This window comes from Diaporthe amygdali (genome assembly GCF_026229845.1).
Source record: "Diaporthe amygdali strain CAA958 chromosome Unknown NODE_1_length_4327563_cov_65_473760, whole genome shotgun sequence".
NCBI lineage: Eukaryota > Fungi > Ascomycota > Sordariomycetes > Diaporthales > Diaporthaceae > Diaporthe > Diaporthe amygdali.
The window spans coordinates 300,234-321,351 of NW_026517021.1; the positions used below are offsets into that span (position 1 = coordinate 300,234).

Sequence of the window (21,118 nt, forward strand, 5' to 3'; positions counted from 1 at the left end):
GTTGTCGTGGTTGTGGTTGTCTGTTGGTTGCGTTGTCGTGTGCGATGTAGGCCGGTCCTAGTCCTTCCGCATGGCCCGTGATGGTATCACGACCAGCACCTACTAGTCTCGCCAGCCTTACGGACTGGGGAGGCATGAGCAGTAACAGCACACCATCACTGAGATGTTGAAACACGACGTAGCTGCGAAACATGCTCTAGTTGCGTTGCCTCTGCAAGCAAGAAGCATGTATCTGCGCTTTCTCGTTCGCTTGTCCTATTAGGGAAAAACCACATGGCGGCGCGGTTGCGATATTGCAAATCCACATAGCTGTCGCGCCTGTCGTCGCTTAACGTCTGCGCAGCTATGCGCCGTCATGCGCAGTGAGTCAGTCAGTCGCAGGTACACATACCACGACCATCACCTGGTGCCGTCTTTCCAGGCGACATCCTCAAAGGTATCTACTACTGTAGACAGTCGACTATATTCCTGAGAAGCCCCCCCGATCGTTAGACAGAGTCCTAAACGCAACATCTCGGCCAGCTCGCCGACGATTAGGATTCTGACAGTCGCCAACGGCCACTAGACTTTCTAGAAACCTTCCATGATCGACTGCATCAGAGGTTTCAGAGCCTCAACCTTGGACCAGGCACCCAGCAGACACCAGAAAGCCATCCATCCGGGACAGGGAAGGCAAAGGCCGAACAAATGGGGAGGCACCATGGTGTCAGTGTCAGATAGAGTGGCTGCTGCCAAGAATAGGCCAGCCATGTATAGAGTTTGAACCTTCAGAAGGCATAGGCCGAAGATCGCGAAACTCTGTCCATCAATCTGTTTGGCACGTGGGAGGGGGCGAGGAGCTATTGCGATTGGGTTTGGAGAGGGGCGGGCGGGATAGGATATAGAGAGCGGACGAGGCAATCATCAGCAGAAAATCGAGATTTCCCCAACGGAAAGAAGTTCGGCATACTTTGCGCCAAGCAGGCCGGGGCCCGATCAACACTAATCCGCCGGGCAAGGGGGGGGGGATTGAGCATGTGCTGGCTGCGCGGACTGGGAACGGGAGAGTTCAGTAATGTAAGTCAATGTAGAAACCGCCCAGAAAAGCTTCCTGGCCGAACATGTGCTGTCTACGCAGACTGGGAATGCGTGAGTTCAGTAATGTAAGTGGATTCGAAGCCGGCCCATGGCTTCCTGACCGACACTTAGCTACAGAGAAAAATGGATGCACCCACACCTCTGAGCGTGGATTTGATGCTTGTAGCCAGAGATTCCAACTCCGACCATGTGCTACATGCGCGGACTGGGAATGGGCGAGTGCAATCGGTGTAAGTGAATGTAGAAACCGTCTTAGAAACTTCCTGACCGAACACGTGCATGAATGGTGAGCAGAAAGAGGGAGAGTCAAGGCCCAACCTGAAGATTGGCATTGACATTGCACTGGCATTGACATTGCACGTTCCGAATCGGTCGACCGAATAAACAATCAACAATCATCAAAAGAGCAAAATGGAGCCCAACCGCGCGCCTCGGTGACATCGTGCCGGGCGACCAGGCCCGACTCCGACCATGGCCCCGAGCCCACCCCGCTGGAAGAGGCAGGTCTCGGGGAGCATAGGCCAATAGTTCGGTGCATCACTTCTTGGAATCGTCCATGCTCAACCACCACAGCGCCCTTGGTTCAGTGACTGGAGGCGAGATTGATATTGCAATGACTGATTGATTGCACACACCGGCCCTTGCGCCCCTCTTTTGAACTGCCCACGTGCCCCTCCAGTGGTTCCTGATCGACTCATGACATGGAGGCGGGGCACCGCAACATCGCGTAGCTGAAGCCCATATATAGATCGACAGTGTCGCAGATATGGTTAAATTGGCTATAGATAGAGGGTCAGGCCGCCGCAGTCGTATTCAACCCTGGTGATATCACACGGCGCAGGTCAAGAGCAGTCCAGCAACCTCGTCGCCGTCTTCATTGCGACCTTGCTTGCAAAGACGAAGCCGGGCTGATCAAGGGCGAGATAATAAAGCTTGCCTGCAGGTCCGTCGTTCAAGGAGGGGAAGTCGTTCATCCCAAGGCACACATTCGCTCGTTCTCTCTGACAAGACACAATCGTTATCACCTTATCACCCCTCGAAACAGCCACCACTGTCTCGAAACAGTCATGGCAGCATCCCTGAGGACAGCAGCCGCAGCAGCGGCCCTGCTGCTCGCCAAGGCAGTCCCCGCCCAGTCGACAACGCCCACGGCCGGCGACCTGTCGGTCCTGACCATGAACGTCGCAGGCCTGCCGCAGATCCTGCAAAACAACGAGGTGCCTGGCGACAAGACAGTGAACTCCAAGTTGATCGGCGGCTACTTTGCCGAGTATGACTTCGACGTCATCCACGTGCAGGAGGACTTCAACTACCACGCGGCCGTCTACGAGACCGACAACCACCCTTACCGGACCGCAACCTCCGGAGGTGTTCCGTTCGGGTCCGGGCTCAACACCCTCGCCAACTACCCGTGGGTCGATTTCACCCGCACAAAGTGGGACACATGTAGCAACACCGACAGCGATGATTGCCTGACGCCCAAGGGTTTCACCTTTATGCGCGTGCAGATCGCGGCGGCGACGGATAACTCTACCGCCGTCTACGCCGACTTCTTCAACCTGCACGCCGACGCCGGCACCACCGACGCCGACGAGACGGCCCGCAACTCCAACATCAACCAGGTACTAGCATTTGCTGAGGCCAACTCTGTGGGCAATGCAGTCGTCATCTTCGGCGATACCAACTCCCGCTACAGCCGCGTTCTGGACACGGCTGTGCGCACGCTGCTTGACAACAACTTCACCGATGCCTGGGTGCAGATCGCGCGCGGCGGCGTCGTGCCCACTCAGGAGACCCTGTGCGTGAACCCGCAGCCGGCGGACAACAGTAGCTGCGAGACCGTCGACAAGGTCTTCTACCGCTCCTCGCCACTCGTCACCCTCGACGCCAGTAGCTTCATGTACGTCGGGGAGTGGTTCCTGCAGCCCAACGGCAGCATCCTCACAGACCACAACCCCGTCAACGTCAACTTCACCTGGACCGCGGGCGCTAGCCTGCGCCAGTCCGCCTACTGGGGTGGCCCGCACGGCACATGGTTCAGCGACGTCGAGACGCTCGCTTCCATCTCCAAGCCCACTGTGTCAAAGCTCACCTTCCGCGGTGCCAACAGGCTCGACAGCGTCGGCGTGACGCTAAGCAGCGGCGCCAGCCTCACCCACGGCGGGACAGGCGGCACCGAGGCGACCCTGACGCTGGCCTCGGGCGAATACTGGACGAAGGCGACGCTTTGCCAGGGCCTTTACAACAACCAGACGCGTAACTTCTACATCCTGGCGACCACCAGCACAGGGAAGACCGTGAGTGCTGGCACAAAGACAAGCGACTGTGCCGACTTCACAGCCCCGACCGGCTGGAGCATCGTCGGGTTCTTAGGCCAGGATGGCGATGAATTGGACCAACTGGCATTCGTGTACGCGCCACATTCATAGTCGGCCGACGGGCTAGACGACAGGCCGCAGAGCTTGCCTTGAAAGTATAAGCGTTGAATTAGCACCATGTATATAAGTTACGATACCACAAATAGTATGCGTATGTATAAGTGACAGCAGTTAAGCTGTGTCCGCGTCTTCGCGAAACTCTCGAGTCTGTCATGAATGTCACATCAAGTGTGTGATGGTGTGTCTCCCCCACTGGACCTGCGTGATCGCCGGTGTCTGGCGGGGTTTGGCAGAAACGACTTTGTGACGGGCGTGCTGGGCGCTAGACCGTGTGTAGAATAGACCAGTGTGTCGAAACAAAACTTGATAGAGCACAGCTCATCCAAACATGGAGGCGCACGCTGTAGATCGTTTGCTGCAGAGTCATTAACTTTAGCTCATACTGAACCTGTTGCGTGTGCTTGTCACATGCGTCGGCCAAGGCCAGCTTTGAGCTCTGCGCAACAGCAGCTGATGGTGGAATTGGCTGTTATAGCAAGGCTGACGTTGGGGTTTCAGCGGCTAGCCTTGTGGACTAGACTGGCTTCGCGGCTCTCGCATTTCTACGACTGCTTGTGATACACAGTATCAACTGTGCGGCCTTTGTGCATTGAGCAGATTTGCGACAGCCGAGTATGACCCAGGCCGTCGAGCTGGACGTCACTAGAGTCGGTAGCATCTTAGTATCTTAATGCCAAGCAGATTGTGCCTTAGCAGCCGATCTGATGGGCCACCAGAAGCTTCTTTGTGTCGTTCTGCGCTGCTGACAGGCCGTCGACTAGTGAGCATGAAATTAACCATGAGAGCGTGAAAACGTGGGAGCGGTTTGACAGGTGGGGGAGCCAGCAGCAGTAGCTTGGCACCGTCAGACGCTGTGACGAAAGCGTTTCGTAGCCTCAGTCTCCGCCAATCGCTAGAGAAACACAACTTGAGATGGAAAGAAGCTAGAAGGAAACATGTCGTCCCATCTACACGGTAGTCTAAAGGGTCGTGGCCAGCGCCAACCTAACGGTGCCGTCTGCCGAGAGGATGCCGCCATGTACAGGATCTCAGGGACAAAGAGTCGAGCGGTTGACAAAATACGCTAAACGCGGCTCGAAGGCGGCTGGTGAGATCCAGAACGTCGGGAGAATCCAAGAGGAACCGGCCTTGGTACGTGCAAAGCATCATGCGCTACTCGCTTTGATCTGTTGTGTCCATGTGGGAACGATGACATGCGTCGCAGAGTCCAGACCGAACCCGGCCGTCTGGGATGACCTAACAGTCGCACGGCTGGCAAAGAAAGCAGCCTTACCCGGCCGCGCAGCACTGTACAATTTGCCCCCAGGCTCATTGATGGCCAAGATGGTGGCAACACTCGGATTCCACTGGAGACAAAGACGAATGCGAATCTGCCATGACGCCGTTTGGAGGGCTTGCTTCGACGAGGATGGTCGCTGATCAGCCATCGACGAGGATCCTGAAGGAGACCGGTTGAGACGTCGCTTAGCAGCCAGGCCTGACCCAGCTTCATCATCCCTCGCCCTGCATGCTAAGCGACCAGCGCGCCTGCCGCAAATGGCCGTAGCAACGGGCGGTTTGACTTTTGGCTGGAAACAACACGGATAGCAGCTCACCGAGTACAGTGGTAGCGTTCCATACGATGCACACAGTCTCCTGCAACGACGCCAGCAAAGCTCCCGCGGCCGGCATAGAATCACCGCGGCAAAAGCCAGCGATGGTATGACTGCATGTCACAGAAAGATCAAAGTTTGGGCTGTTGATCTGTGCGCGGTCTTGGCGCAGCGGGTAAACAGCCAGACATGAATGAAGGCCAATTCCAAAGTCAATCAAGCCACAGTTGTCCATTGCACAAACCGTGGTGTATAGACTGGCCGAAGGAAATGATGTTTTAGCTTTGGGATGCAGACTCAACGGGGCCAGTCAGCCCTTCCAGAGCTATCAGACGAAAGCAGACGTTATGATCAAGCGAGGTGAGTACTGTACACGACCGTATTGTGCAGAAGTATTTGGGTCTTCCTGGACCCTGCGCTGCAGCGCGGCAATCTGTCAAGCGCCCGAATGCGACTGTGAAACTTTCCCGAGACGTAGATGCCATGGCGCGGATGATGTCCGGGGCTGGAAGCTGTCGACGAAACGAGTGCTGTGGAGCCTGCGACGCTTCTTTCAGGGCAACTGTACGTCCAGTTTTGCTGGACTGTGGGGCGGTCGTAGACAAGCGATAATGACAGGTCGAGCAGACAATTACGGCGCGCCCGAGAGTCTGGGTTAACGTTGTGTCCGCCGAAACAGGAACGGCCGGAGTACTGTAATGTCTCGGGGCGGCACAGTGATGGATTGTCCAACACTGTTGTCAAGCGTGGCGCCACAGGCAGTCGAGTCGGACCGAGGAGGGACAGCACCAAAGCCACCGAGTGCTGCCTGATGAGGTTTGTTGGTTGTGGAAATTTCGCCGAGGAATCCCCAGTCAAAGAACAGAGTTCTGCGATGCTTCAGATGGGCCAGTTGACCGGCTTGTTAGGTCGTGAATCTGAGCCAGCGAGTCGGTAACCGAGAAGGATCCTGCGGACTCGGAGTCGGGGGCTGCATTTTCAGTGTGGGTGGTTGGTTGGTTGGTTGGTTGGATGAATTGTAGGAGAGCCCCCGGAGCTGTCCTTTTCGATCCATGCTCAACCGTTGCAGGCAGACAAGGATCATACACAACTATCGGCCCCCAGCCCGAGTATCACTTGGCCATCGAGAGGAGAGCATGCTTGCATGTACTGTACTGTAGGAAGGGCTGGCTGTTGGGTGTGCGTGCAGGCAGGCAGGTGGTATGGTGTGGGAGGATGCGAGACGAGACGGACGAGCTGCGTCATTTCTTCTGGTTCCTGGCCACCGAAACGTCGAGCCGGGCTGCCGTGCCGCGGTGCTGCAGGGGCAGAAAGGATTGCTTCCACATTGAGCTCCGCGTCGCATGCACGCCTGGCATGCTGCGTCTGCGTCTGCGTCTGCGTTCGGGTGTGTTGGGCCGGGACACGAATCTGGATCTCGGATGCGTCGCCGGGCGGTGGGTTGGGCTACTGCATCATTGCCAATTTTTGTGGACACGGCACGGTCGAGGTGAGGCGGCCTGAAGACAAAAGGTGAAATACGGTCTGCAATGCATCTTGTTCTGGCGATTTCGAGGCAGCTGAGGTGGAAAAAACTGCAAACTGCAAGCTGCAAGCGACCGTGCCCGAGAGTCGACGCAGCCAAGCACAGCATTCAAGCATTGGATTCGCCGAGGTGCGAGCTTGAATCTGAATGAATAATGGATAGGACAGAGCAGAACAGTGTGAGCGTAAACGTAGTAATAAGCATAAGTATGTGATCAGCAGCGTGAGTGCGACAGCTTTGGATGGGATCGTCGGAGGAGCCTGGGCATCAGGGCACCAGGGCATCAGGGCATCAGGATATGCATCCACGACATCCCAACGAGGAGGTCTCTGTCGATTTTTGCTGATCACGAGTGCATGATCGCCTGGCTTGGCGGTGATGGAAGCAGCAGCAGCAGCAGCAGCAGAAGTAGCAGCTCTTACCTCATTGCAGACTTCAGATTCAAGGGAAGGAAAGCATCACCTCGCTACATTTTACCTTGTTGTGGAGAGCAGTAGAGAGGGAAGCTGCGAACATTGGGACAGGGACAGTAGCGTGCGTACCTGAGTACGTACTGCGGTACGTACTCCCTTTGCACAGGGCAGGTGTCTGATTAGCGCGGCGCTAGAGCAATTGGCCGGCCGACCCTCCGATGTGGGATGTGGGGTTAATTGATGTCTGTCTGCACAGTAGATAACAGTACAATAACAACATCATCATGTCCTGCCAATTGATTTGACTGATTGACTGCTGCTGACTGGAGACGCCTCGAGGTGCGAAGGTGACGATTGACTGGCTATGGATGACTGATTGATTGATTGCACTGGATCTAATCTCGCCCTGATTATCGCCTACCGTAGATGCCAAGCGCTGTATTGCCAATTGGCCATGGTTGGACAACAATGGATCTAGCCATCCATTGGGTCCAGCAGATCGCGAGAAATATGTTGTGCCCTCATCTGCTGTAGCTAGGCGACTCTGTTCGGCTGTTCGTTCAGCACTAGCACCAGCTCCATACCGCCCGCGATCTTGCCGCCAAGTCGAACCAAGGAACGTGAAGAACAACGTGCAGGCTGCAGCCAGACTGCAGCCATGCTGCAGCATGCAGCCCACACAAAGCCCAGGCCTGCACGCTACAGAATAGCTTCATTCGGGACGCGGGAGCGGTGCAGGCAGGGCAAGTACCAGTAAGGCAGGGCTGGCATTGGCAGGGCGGGTAACCAGTAGTTGGGTGGTCCTGAGTGCATCTGATTGCATCTGATTGCATCAAGCACGCTGCAGAGCACCTCCACAACCGAACCACTGACGAACTGCGTCACAATCAATTGCTTTCCGCCCATCCATCGCTTCGGCAGGTAAGCCCGACTGTATCAACATTCTGACCACCATGATGACAGCATGACCATTACCACCGCGACAAGCCATTGACCACGCTGCCACGGCACCCAACGTCCAACGTTGCTCGGAAGCAGTCGTGCCTTGCCCTCGTCTGGCGTCTGGCGTCTGGCCGTCATCTGGCCCATCTACCCTGACATCCCGTCCCATGCATCCACCACACTGGCACACCAGCTCGACTCGTCATTTCTTTTTTTCCCCATCGTGAACACCACCAACAGCCACTTGGTACCTGTCAGCGATGCCAGCAGCCAACAGATTGCCTGGCAAGTTCTGCAGCTCGCGACCAGAGCGTTGGATGTCACCCAGTGCGCCGGAGGACCCTGGGCAGCAATTGCCCCCATGGCAAGGCACGACAGGGCCATGGGAAGGGCACATGGGGGGATCTAGAACCCCACCGCCAGACTCGGCCCAGTCTGGTGGGCGGGGGGCCCCTCTAGGGCCCAGAGAGAGCAGAGCTGCACGCCGGCACTAGGGACGGATTCCGGTCCTCCGCGGTCCAACGCTGTGGGAAGCCAACGGAGCAAGACTCAGGTCTCGTGTGGGTGGGCGGTCGGATCGCTCACACGCTCGGCGGGGCCACGGATAGTAGTTCCTGCAGGACATTGATGGCTGCATCGTGACATCTGTCTGACACCGGTAGTGGCATGGGTGGAGGGTGGGCTTGGTATACTGTGCACTGTATTGTATGCCCTGCCCTGCCCTGCCCTGCCCTGCTGCTTGCTCTCTTTTGCATGCGATATCACTGACTGTTGGTTGATGCAAGAGCCCAACTTTATTCTGCGGGCAGCAACTCAATCAGTCGACTCAATAAATCGATCAATCATTATGGGTCGACTCCACCCCTCGAAGTCCAATATCGCCGGCTGCTTGGTTGTGTGCGCTCCACATTCCAGTTGATCACCACCGCAGTGTCAAGTCGATAGTGTCGTTCGTTTGCAGCTTGAAAGATCAGCATACACGAGGCGCATACACGACTTGACCGGTCCATTGGCTGAATGCTCCCGCGTGTGCCTCTTTGTTCTTTGCTTTTGGCATAGCATCACCAAAACGGCTAGCCATCGTCGACGCACAGTCTGGAGTCTGGCGGATGTTTCCTTCTACCCTCACACGCCTCACAAGCCCAATTGATAGTAGGGAGGATCAGACAGTGACCAGTGCCCCCCGCGATCCTTCACACCCGTCGGCAGCAGCGGTTGAACGCCCCATCAAGGGCAAGATGACAGGCGCGACAAGGGTGTGGCCATTAGCCGATCAAGTCAAAATCCGATCACGTTCGATGCGATGCTACGCTGACACAACTCTGTCCCGGGCTTTCTCTCGCCAGAGTCGCAGGAGCACAATCTCTGGCTTGCCCTCGGAACCCAAGAAAACTCACCAACCTAGATGCCCATGGGAGCAAGGCCGATGTTGCGATGGGGCAATTTCACCGCGGACCATTGTTTTGTCTTCTCTGGTCCGAACTTGTCCCTCGTCCCGCCTCCGTGCAGCATGCACCCCAGACGGGCGGCCACCTGCGTGCGTTGCTGTCGATGATACCGGCAGCAACACGTGAAATGACTCTTTTGCCTTGGCGACCGCGTAAGAGGGCCCGACGGGTCTGTCCCTCTAGAGGGATCCTCGTCACCTACGGCCGAAGCCACGGGTCAATGATCGGCGAGAGTTCCTCTCTGCGATCGGTCGGTGTTGCTGCCGACGTCGGGTCGGGCACCCATCCACGTCGCAGCATTCAAGTTGTGATCGTCGCTGTCATGATTCAACACGGTGTGATAGCAATACTGTGGTGTAGAAGCATCAAGTCTCCCCCAATCTGCAGGTTAATGCGCTACGGCTCCATGCCTTGATTCTCGGAGGCAAAGGGGACGCGTTGGCTTGCGCGCAGTCGGTGTCGCGGCCATACTTGACAAGATAATTTTTCTTTCTTTTCAGCTGGGCAACCTTCCGCCACACCGGGAACGCACAATGCATCCCGAGAGGGACATCAGTCCCGACCGGCATCATGCTCCCGCCCATGGCGCGCATTGTCAAAGCGAAGTTCAGCTTACCCCGTTCCCATTGCAGCCTTGTGCAAGTGACAAATGTGTCCCCCCAGCGCCTGCAGGGCTCGATCTATTGACCGTCGGGACCCACAAAGTGCCTTGACCCGCGATGGAAAGGCGGTTCTGATGGTTTCTCCACGTCTAGACCGCCCAAGCTTGCGGAACTGGGGACATGCTCGTCAAACTCTGAACAGCGATGGACAAGAATCAAGATAACCTTGTCATCTTATCTACATTGCAATCTGAGAATATTCTCATACTGTACACTGTACTGGCTTTCGCAGCCTCGCGCCCGCCAATGGAGGCGCCTACGTAGGCGCGCTGCCTCGCCCATGCATGCTAAGCCAGAGACAATCCAGACCTGCGAGGCTATTCGTAGGTTCAAACTGGCTCATACCTAGCCTACCAGCCGGCGGAAGGGGGAGCCAACAAGATTTCGAGTCGCGCGCGCCGCCTAGCGCCTTCTCTCCAATCCCAAGGGCTGGCTGCTACCTCGTATAGCCCACAGCCTCGCGCCAAACAGGCGCCTGGGCGCCTGGCGTCTCGCCTCGCCTCGGCCTCCCCCCTTCGCTCTTCGCCCCCCTGCTAAACCAGAAAGCACGCTGAGCCGCGAGGGCCAAAAAAGGCGAACGAGAAGGAAAAAAACGGGGAGCCCGCGTTTCCCGCGTGCCCGCCAAGGCCGCGACAGCTGGGCGAGTGTATCAATTCTGAGCAGGGCCCCCAAGCGCACCGCCCAATGGTTCAATGTGGAATTCTTTTCTTTTTCGTGCGCCCGCCCGCCCTCTCAGCCCAGCTGGGCTTCTTGTTTCGGGGGATCTACGAGTCACGATGACGGTACGAGTTCAGACGAGACGAGCCGGGCGTGTTTGGGGGTTGCCCGTTGGCAGGAAGGAGGATGCCGACCCTATCGGAGGGCCGACGGTGAGTTTGGCTTGGGGCGGACGGGCGGGAGGAAGGAGGGAGGTCATTTCTTCCTAGGCGTTGTGTTCGTGGAGGAATGCATCTTGACTGATGCCCAAATCAAGCGAGTCGCGATTGATTCTCCGCGCCCCCCTTTCAAGCGTCTAATAGTTAGCATCTCATCATCTCGTCACCAACCATGCCCTCCTCTTCAGCAGTACGGCCGTATATGGTCTAGCAGTCTTTGCTATTGATAGCGTCTAGCGGGACGGGACATCTCCCTCCCCATCAGTGGCAATAAATAACATGTGGTCAACTCGTGACTCTGGGCCCAATCCTTCCCCCTCGGCTGCGAACTGCCGTGACTCGTGGGATCCCCACCAGAACTAACCCATCAGGCTAAGGAAGAAAGCCAGGCCCCTTCCTTTCCCTCCACCCAACAGGATCGTCCGCCCAAGGGAGACCGAGGCCGGCGCCCGTTTAGACTACACTTGCTTACCAGGCGTCTCAGAGGCCTGGGACAATTGATGAGGGGGGGGCCCCCAAACCCAGCCTCGGGAGGGGATGGATTGATTGATTGATTGACGGTTCCGGGGGATCATTCTGCCCCCTTGCCAGTCGACCACAGTGCCTGTGCCATTCTGTGGCGATGGCGTCGCCACGGCCCAGTTGCTTTCCTTACCCTCTCCTGCGAGCTAGCTGCTGTAGCTCGCAGGCAGTTGCCCCACGACGTCAGCTCGTCCCTCACCGGCCATCCTCTTGTCGTCGGCGTCAGGGACGGTTCGACGCGATGCGATGCGATGCGATGTGAGTGACAGGATGTATGGCTTGCGATGCAGCCCCCGTGCATCGCTGCTGCGCTAGGCGCGAAACGGCATGGGTGGCTGCAGCGCATTTGCTCACTCCCATCCCCCATCCCTCGCTAGCTACCTTCCTACCACCCCTCTGTGCCTCTCTCTCTCTCTGTCTCTCTCTCCTGTCCATCAGTCACCTAGCTGGCCCATCCCTTGCGGGGCGAGCCTCGTTCCGAGTAACGCATGAACGAGAAGGAAAGGGTCTCGGCTCTGCTCTTGGTAAAGGTTCCTGGGCCGTCCCGTCTGCTCGTCTGAGGAGGGGAGAGGAGGGGGGCAGGGCAAATCTTGCCCGTCTTTGTTATCGGACATATCTGCCTGCTTGGTCTCCTGTCTGTCTGCCTGCCTGCCTGCCTGCCCGAGGGCGTGTGCAAAAAGTGCTTGTGCTTTCTCAATTGTAACAGAATCTCCCGAGGATAGGATCGGCAGGCGTGAATGCAGATCTCCGAGGACAAAACGTTTTTCCATCCGCCCCAAGCTCGGATGGGGAGATACAGAGAGAGTGTGTGATAGAGGTGTTCATGTTCGATGTAACGGCCCAAGCTAGTCTGATCAAGCGCATCATGATTGTCCGTTGCAACTCTACCGTTCGTTCATCTCGTGCCGAGGATGCAGGTAGACCGAACTGACAGGAAAACACTAATTGAACTGCTGACGTCTCTGGATTTCCCACTGTACACTGTATCACTCGTTCTCCATGACAGCGCTTGCTTGGGCCACGGTGGAGCGACGGGTGAGTTTTGGTGGGCCGGAGCATGGCAAAACCGCAATTCAAATGTTGAACCCCTGCATAACCCTGGGCGAGATGGGACTCTGCAGCGGTTTTGTGCACCCACCCACGCAACCCACGCACCCGCCCCAGGGTGGACATGGACAGGGCCTCGACGAGAATAAGCTGCGCCAAAGACGCTGCGCAGGTCTAGCAGCATCGGGTGGGGGCGCGTGTGTGCGAATATGCATTCTATCTATGAATGTGTGTGTGCATGTACTACGTCGATATCCAAGACAGAATGGGAGTTTGAGGGTGTGTGATCTCTGCGACCGTGTACGGGATCTCTCACTCTTGATGAAGGGGGGAGGGGGGTGGAGGGGCGTGAGGTGGGCAATTCGACTTCCGAGGTTGCAGCAGGGCTTGCTTGATACCGTCAGTCCGTACACAGCTAATAACAAGTCGACTCACTCGGGCGAGCGAGCGAACGAAGCCAGAAGCAGGAGAATTGGCTCGAGAAGCAATGAATGGAGACACACGGGTCGGCCTTGCGCATTGGCCGCATCTTGAATCCTTCTCCGTGCCCCTTTTTTTTTCCTCTGCTTGCGCCATGAGGCCGGACGGACTGACGGACTGACGGGCTGTTCTTGGCCTAGGGGCAAGGAGAGGCAACCTAACTGTTATGCTATGCTCTCTTTTTCTTGGGATGTTGCATGGGATCGTGAATTATACTGCAGAGTTCCTGGACGCCGTCTCTTATTTTCCATCTCTCACTGTGCCTCGTCAGCCATTATTAATTATTATTGGGCAGTCGTCAACCGGAAACAGAGGGAGATGAGGGTCGGGGTTGGCAAGGTGGTTGTTGCTTGCGGGATGTGGTTGTGGGCTTGGTGGGCGTAGACGTGTAATTTCCAGATGCTGAGCAATCCAATCTACAAAACATGGAAATCCGCCTCCACCGCCATCCATCTCCGTCCGATAAGCTTTTTTGCCTTTTTGGCCTTGGAATGTGTGTGACCTCGCAACCCACCTTTTCTTTCCTTCTGTGTACAGCATGTAGTCGGACCGCGATGGAGAGACGGATGTTGTTTTATTGTTGTTGGGCTACGTCCCCTCGGGCCTCTTCCGCGCTTTGGTGATACTCGACCACCTGTACAGTACGGCATGGCACTACAGTCTACCTACTCCCTTTGCAGTTTGTTGCCTGTCATTGTTTGGTAAGTGGTTGTCGCGGCGATGAAACGTAGCCAGCCACTGGACCACAGGACAGGACAAGACAAGACAGGAGGTGTCCGAGTCTGGCAGACCCAATTGCAGAGAGACAGACAGACAGACAGACTGATAGAAACGCAGACAAGCAAATAGTCAAGCAGTCAGACAGATGGACAGTCTACTGACCCTGTAATGGAGGCACCGTGGGCAGTTCATGCAGATCGCATCACATTGACCGACCCGAACGAGATGCAGAGCAGAGGCCTCGGGGAGGGAAGAAGGAGGGACACACACACCACACACACAGAGAGAGAGAGAGAGCAGGGGAAGGAGACTCGGGTGAGTGCAGGCGTGGAAGAAGGCTTGTACCTCCGTACTGTACGTACCTTCTTCTCTCTCAGTGTGTGAGTGTCTCCAAAACAGAATGAGGGAGGAGGGGTACGTACCCCAATGGAGGGTCCGTGTGGTGGGTGACCTCAGTCCCAGTCTCCAGTCCAGCCCACTGCAAGCAAAGAGAGCAAGTAGAGCAGAGCAGAACAGAGAGCAGACAGAGAGAAGAGAGAGCAAAGCACCACCAGTCCAGGTCTGGCTGCCCTTGCATCTGCAACCTGCACTGGCCTTACCCCTGCCGCGCTCTTGGACGAGGATACAGTAGCGCCGCCTGTTCAGGATGAGCCCTGCACAGGGGGCAAAGCTCGACTGCGCACAGTGCACTGTGTAGCAGACGGACCAGCAATCCGTCATTCCAAGGTCCAAGTCCAGGTCCCCAATCTGCTTTCCCTCTCTCAATGTACCCTACCCAGCCTGGTGTGTGTGGGTGCTTGTGCGCGTTGGTATTGCTACCTGATCGTCCATCAGCCGTTGCATGCGTGCGACTGTAACTTGTACCTCTCCCGGGTACTCAGATACCCTGCCCATACCCTTGCCAGACCCGACCATGGGCCACCCTACCCTGCTTCTCCTCCTACTGTCCTTGCCCACGGGCACGGGCAGAGCAAAACACCCAAGTTGCCCATACCCATACAACACCCACACAGATCCTCTCCCTCCTCCTGCTACAACATTCCAGAACGCTCCGCGTCTCTGCTTTGCTCCCTTTTGCTACTGCACCAGACGGACAGTCAGTCAAAGAAAAACAACAGTCTCTCGATCCCGACACGATCTACCGTCGAGACTGAAGTTTGTGTTGTGTGTTATTGCTCCATCACTCGCAAACACCTCAACACAACATACAGCACACATACGTACACACCACACGTCAACACACACCCACTCTCACTCCGACAGTGAACTGGTGGTGATATATTGATTGGGTACGGTACGACGAGGAACGGAAATTGGAGAATCCGGACCTCACCTCACCAGCTTGTCTATCTGTCACGAGAGCATCGGCCAGGACACATACGAAAGGGTCGAACCAGTTCCAATTGGAACCACAAACCTCAGCCCAGGCTCTAATTACTCCGGCATTGTTCCCACCCTCAGGGCGCAGTACGGGGCAAATTCAAGAACAGGGCTGGACGATCTTTCTTGGGGATTTTGGCAAAGTTGAAACCAGGGACCACTCGCCGCCAACAAATAAATACACGGTGCTCGTGCTTTCCCAGCGAACCGAGGGAAAAAGAACCTTGGGTTTGGGCTCCGGGTCCACAATACCACCCACGACCCGACACGACACGGACAACACGACAGCGGCTCAAAACAAAACCACAGCTCCCATGACTCTCCACTCGTGAATTCCACCCGCCATGGTTATGCTGAGCGAACAACCTTTCCGGTCGAGTTTGCAGGTGGCGCCCCTCACAATCCAGAAATCCAGGTCCGGCTCGACTGGCGATGCATCGACAACCGACGCCTCTTCTTCCACCAATCCTTACCAACGATCAGAGATGACTCCCCCGGCCACCCCCGAGGGGTCGCAGGAGGACCTCAACTCGCCTTCGAACCCACCGCCCGTCTTCCACAACTTCCTGCGAGCATTCTACCCCTTCCATCCCAGCTATGCCATGACCGACTCCGCCGTCACATTACCGCTAAACGAGGGCGACATCGTCCTGGTGCATTCTATACACACAAATGGCTGGGCCGACGGCACATTACTGGTGTCGGGCGCGCGAGGATGGCTGCCCACCAACTACTGCTACGCCTACGACCCCGACGAGATGCGGAATCTGCTCAAGGCCCTCCTCAACTTCTGGGACTTGTGCCGCAGCACAGCCGTCAACGACAGCGAGATCTTTGGCAACCAGGAGTTCATGAAGGGCATCATTGCCGGCGTGCGCTATCTTTTGGTATGTCGACGTGGCGCACATCCCCAGTTGTGCAACGGTTCGCACTATTTGTTACGCCGCTGCTAATCAATGTTACACAGGAACGGACACATTGTTTGACCCGCGAATCATCGGTCGTGCAACGCCACGATGGGCTGCGCAGGGGCAGGAAATCGCTACTTTCCGAACTATCAGCCCTGGTCAAGACAGCTAAGCGCTTACAGGAGCAGCAGAAGATATCCAGCCCCACCGACGCTGTCAACGACACCGTCGATGAGATGATACTAAAGGCCTTCAAGATTGTCACCAAGGGCGTCCGATTCCTCGACATCCTGGAAGAGGACAGGCAATCACGGGCACCGGCCGTGACCTTGATGCCGACGGTAATGGAGGAAAACTACGTCCCGCCGACGCCACCCGCAGACGCGACAAGTTTTGACGACGACCGGAGTACAATCAAGTCCCATGATGCAGGTTCCCGTGCGGGCGACAGCGGATTGGCTCCCGAGTCACCCACAGCCGGAGCTAGTGAGGAAACACAAATAGGCAGTCCCGCCAGCGACCGTTTGTCAACCGGACGCTCCGCTGGCACAGGTGCACGGCTGTCTCAGAACAGCCAGAGGGCTGTCAACTTTAGCCGCCTGTCGTCCAGTATTGCTCACCGGGTCTCTCTCGCTGGCCCCTCGCCGCTATCAAGGCCGCAGCACCTTGTCTCGGAGCGTCTCACCGCCAGCCATGACACTTTCCTCTCGCACCTTGGCTCATTCATCGGCCGATTGCACCTCCAGTCACAGTCGCGACCACACCTCGCACTGGCCATCAAGCAGTCGGCTACCTCCGGCGGAGAGCTCCTGGTGGTTGTCGACGTTGTGTGCGCCCACAGTTCTCTAACCAAGGAGCTATTAGAACAACCCCGAGCTGCCATGTACGACCGCGTTTTAGATCTCGTGCACGCCGCCCGCGATATTTTGCACCAAGACAATGGCCCCGAGCTGGCCGAAATCATCATGACCGAGGACAACAGCAGACTCTTGTCTGCTGCGACCGGCTGCGTCAGGGCCACCGGCGAGTGTGTCGCCAAGACGAAATGGGTCATTGAGAGGATAGGCGACTTTGAGTTCGAGCTGGAAGATGGTACTATGGGACTTGACCTGGATCTTGGGGCTCTGGACATCGTCGGAGAAGAGCGTGAAAGGTCTGGAAGCATTGTCTCCATCCCCGCCTCAATCCACAAGCCCTTGCCGAAGGACAAGCCCCTGCCACAAGTCCCGTATTCAGCATACCCCGACAGTGATGACACCGAGCCTCTTGTCATGCCACTCCCACCTCGGCGGGAATCACTCCTCTTCTCCGATGGTAATACCTCCGACAGCGCAACATCAGTCTCCTCAATCCGCCCCAGCCTTCCGCCACTACCTAAGCTGTCGACATCCTTCGCGCCCGAAGACTATAGCCCGACCAACTCCGCCAACCCCGAAAGCGAGGGGCGATCCTCCTACCAGCGCGAAAGCCTGAATGCCACCAGCTCTGCAAACAGCAGTGCTTACCTCAACAGAGGCTCTGAATCAAGCCTCCTGTCTCAGACATCCACCCGCGCCACCACACCAGACCAGCATCTCGGACCCAAGCTTCAACCATCGATCTCTGAACTGAGCACCACCAGCAATAATGGCGAGGAGGTCGAAGAGGTGGAGTCAAGGCTCCTGGAGAAGACCTATGCGCATGAGCTCATGTTTAACAAGGAAGGTCTGGTTGTCGGTGGCTCCCTGCCGGCCTTAGTGGAGCGTTTGACCACCCACGTATCCACACCTGACGCATTGTTTGTCTCGACCTTCTTCCTGACATTCAGACTCTTCTGTACCCCGACGAAACTCGCCGAGGCTCTGATTGACCGTTTCGAGTACGTCGGTGACTCGCCGCATATGTCTGGGCCGGTCCGCTTGAGGGTGTACAACGTCTTGAAGGGTTGGATGGAGTCACATTGGCGAGACGAGACGGACCACAAGGCACTGGAGCTGATTAAGCTCTTCGCTGAGTCTAGGCTTCACTCGGCCTTGCCTTCAGCTAGCAAGCGCCTCCTCGACCTTGTGCAACGTGTCTCTTCTACAGATACAACCCTTGTACCTCGCTTCGTCTCGTCCATGGGCAAGAACAACGCCGCCGTTTCGCAGTACATAGCAGTGGACACGCCGATGCCGGCACCAGCACTCACCAAGAGCCAAGCGCATACCCTGGTCGCCTGGAAGGCTGGCGGAAGCTGCCCAACGATTCTGGATTTCGATCCTCTGGAGATTGCTCGCCAGATCACAGTTAAGCAAATGGGCATCTTCTGCTCTATCCTGCCGGAGGAGCTACTCGGATCTCAATGGATGAAGAAGGGTGGCGTGGGTTCACCCAACGTCAAGGCTCTTACTGCCCTGTCTACTGAGCTGTCCAACCTAGTCGCTGAGAACGTTCTGCACTACAACGAGGTCAAGAAGAGAGCCGCTGTTATCAAGCAGTGGATCAAGATTGCCCACCAGTGTCTCGAGCTCAACAACTATGACGCGCTAATGGCCATCATCTGCAGCCTGAACAGCTCAACTATCACACGCCTGCGCAAGACGTGGGACATTGTGTCACCCAAGCGGCGCGAGATGCTCAAGGCTCTCCAGGCTATCGTTGAGCCAGCCCAGAACCACAAGGCGCTCCGCGCGCGCCTCGCCGACCATGTCCCACCTTGCCTTCCCTTCCAGGGCATGTTCCTGACCGACCTGACCTTCGTTGACATTGGCAACCCAGCTACGAAGCAACTGCAGGGCGAGGACGGCAACGACATGACTGTTGTCAACTTCGACAAGCACACGCGCACGGCCAAGATCATCGGCGACCTCCAGCGATTCCAGATCCCCTACCGGCTCACCGAGCTGCCCGACATGCAGGAGTGGCTCCAATCCGAGCTGGAACGCGTCCATGACTCGGACCCGAAGAGCAACGTCCAGGTCAGTTACTACCGCAAGAGTCTCTTGCTGGAGCCGAGGGAGAACCAGATCCCGCGGACTCCAGTGGAGGGCCCCGGTGGTGTGAATGCGCAGGGCATGTTCACCTGGAGGAAGATTGGGACGTCCAACTCAAAGACTATGAACAGCGCGCTCACCAATGACTCCTCTTAAAATACTCTTTACCGTAACTACCATCACGAAACCACCTGAAACCGACGACCGCCATCATTTGCCTACCTTTGCACGCGCACGCTTCTTTGGCTTTATTGTTATTGGTCCTTTTATTTTGATACCCAAAAATTACTCGTTTCTTGGTTTTTTCGCTTTTGAAATTTTTGGTCCTGGGGAAAAGAACAGCACGAATCATTTGCATCAACAGCCTGTCAAGGCCTCCGATGCACATTATGCCATACGATTGGACGACTTCTATCTCACACCCAAGAAATACACTTGTCCTTGCGGACACACGACCCAACATCGATCGGCCTTAAAACTCAACCAGCTCGCGCTTTTTGACTTGGAGTTGCCCACACTATGCTACATGTTAAACCCACGAACCGCTTCGAATCTGTATCTTGGATTCTGAACTCTACCTGGACGAGTGCAAACCCGAGCGACTTGACCCGACGCCTCAAATCCATCGAGAACTTTATTGCTGTTGCTTTCCGTTCTGAGTTAATGCGCTACTGCGTCGCCTCGCCGTGTACTATCAAGGGTTGCCAAGGGATGACGGTCGGAGGGGGGAAAACAAAATTCGTGTACTTCCACTGCCCCTATCGGAGAGACAACAGTTCCGATGGAATATATCGTGGAACAACCGGAAACTTGAGCATCTTCATCGACATCGCTACCATCATCATAACATCATCATCATCTGGAGTTTCTGGTGCTTTTCCTGTTTTGCTTTTCCAATTCTTGTTGAAAATCATGAGTGGGGTTAGGTTGGTTGCATTGCCGCTGCTGTCACTGCTGCTGCCTAGGGGAGGAGGAACGCGGTGGGAAATCAATGCTGCGTGAAAGATGCGCATGAGTTAGCTGGCATAATATTTGAGGAGGGAAATGGAGGAAACCGGCATGCGCGCGCGCATTTGGATACGGGAAAAGAAGGGGCTCGATGGGAATACCCGGGTGGGAAGGAATAGCCTGGACGCGGGCGGCATAGACCGCACCAGCAAACACCCACGATATTATACCTTATTTCAATCGTGCGGGATATGTCCACGACCAGGCAGGCGGACAAATAGGGAGCACAGCACAGCACAGCAGATCAACAGTCACAGCCCCAAGATACCCCTCTACCTTCACCGATGTGTTCAGGTCGATACCGGCACACGGCTCACCACCACCCAGCCAGACAGTCAGCCAGCGAGATGCTCACGGGGCCGACTGCGCTCGCGGGATGTGTGGTTGAGGGGGAAACGGGCAGGCAGGCATGAAGACGAACGCGATGACTTAAAGCGTCAATGACAGACACCAAATTTAAAATTATTCCAATTATTCAAGTAAACATTTGATGACCTCTGACGTGCTTTGTGACCGTGACAGGATTTCTTACGCTTTCACTGATAGAGTTAGTCTATATACATCTGCCTACAGTGACCTGATATTAGTAACGTATCGTACTGTACTTCTGTGGTGAGGGCCCAGCCAGTCGAGCATTCATGCTCTGCATACCGAAGAAGGCCGGGCGGACAGGTGAGAGGATCCTCACTTCTAGCACCGCTGTCTCTTGCAGGCTACAGTATTCTGTATGGCTTCCACTAAATGCCCTGTCCTTGCGCGTCTGCCGTTCCCGATTTGTGTCCACCTGTCCGGTGCCCCAGCTTGACGCAGAATAGGCCGACGGTGGGGAGCGACAAGGGCAAGTAGGACAGGTGGCAGTGACTGGCCCGCAACAGGATGCACACACGGACAGCTTTGATCTCTATATGTACAAGATTGGATAAGAGAAGAGCAGACACAGAATAGAGTCTGAACACGTCACTTCAAAGACTTGGCTCTTTGATTTTGTCTCGATTGTATACGAGCATAGATATCCACAAGAAGAATCCCTCAAACGCTATAGGCCTACCTAGGTCTGGCCGTGAGGTCCTAACACTAGCCGCGAGGCGAGCCTCTCCAAACAGCCCGCTCACCACTCATTACCTCCC

At 56.1% G+C, this 21,118-nt stretch overlaps 2 protein-coding genes across 2 annotated transcripts; both read left to right on the forward strand.

Moving 5' to 3' along the window:
• Positions 1-2,144: 2,144 nt before the first annotated feature.
• On the forward strand, positions 2,145-3,506 carry J7T55_005658 (endonuclease exonuclease phosphatase family protein; the record flags this gene model as incomplete). The annotated part of the gene is made up of 1 exon (XM_053145230.1): positions 2,145-3,506. One exon carries the CDS (start codon positions 2,145-2,147, stop codon positions 3,504-3,506), a length of 1,362 nt encoding a protein of 453 aa, XP_053000429.1.
• Positions 3,507-15,465: 11,959 nt separating this feature from the next.
• On the forward strand, positions 15,466-19,139 carry J7T55_005659 (uncharacterized protein; the record flags this gene model as incomplete). The annotated part of the gene is made up of 2 exons (XM_053145339.1): positions 15,466-16,008; positions 16,089-19,139. 2 exons carry the CDS (start codon positions 15,466-15,468, stop codon positions 19,137-19,139), a joined length of 3,594 nt encoding a protein of 1,197 aa, XP_053000430.1.
• Positions 19,140-21,118: the final 1,979 nt, after the last annotated feature.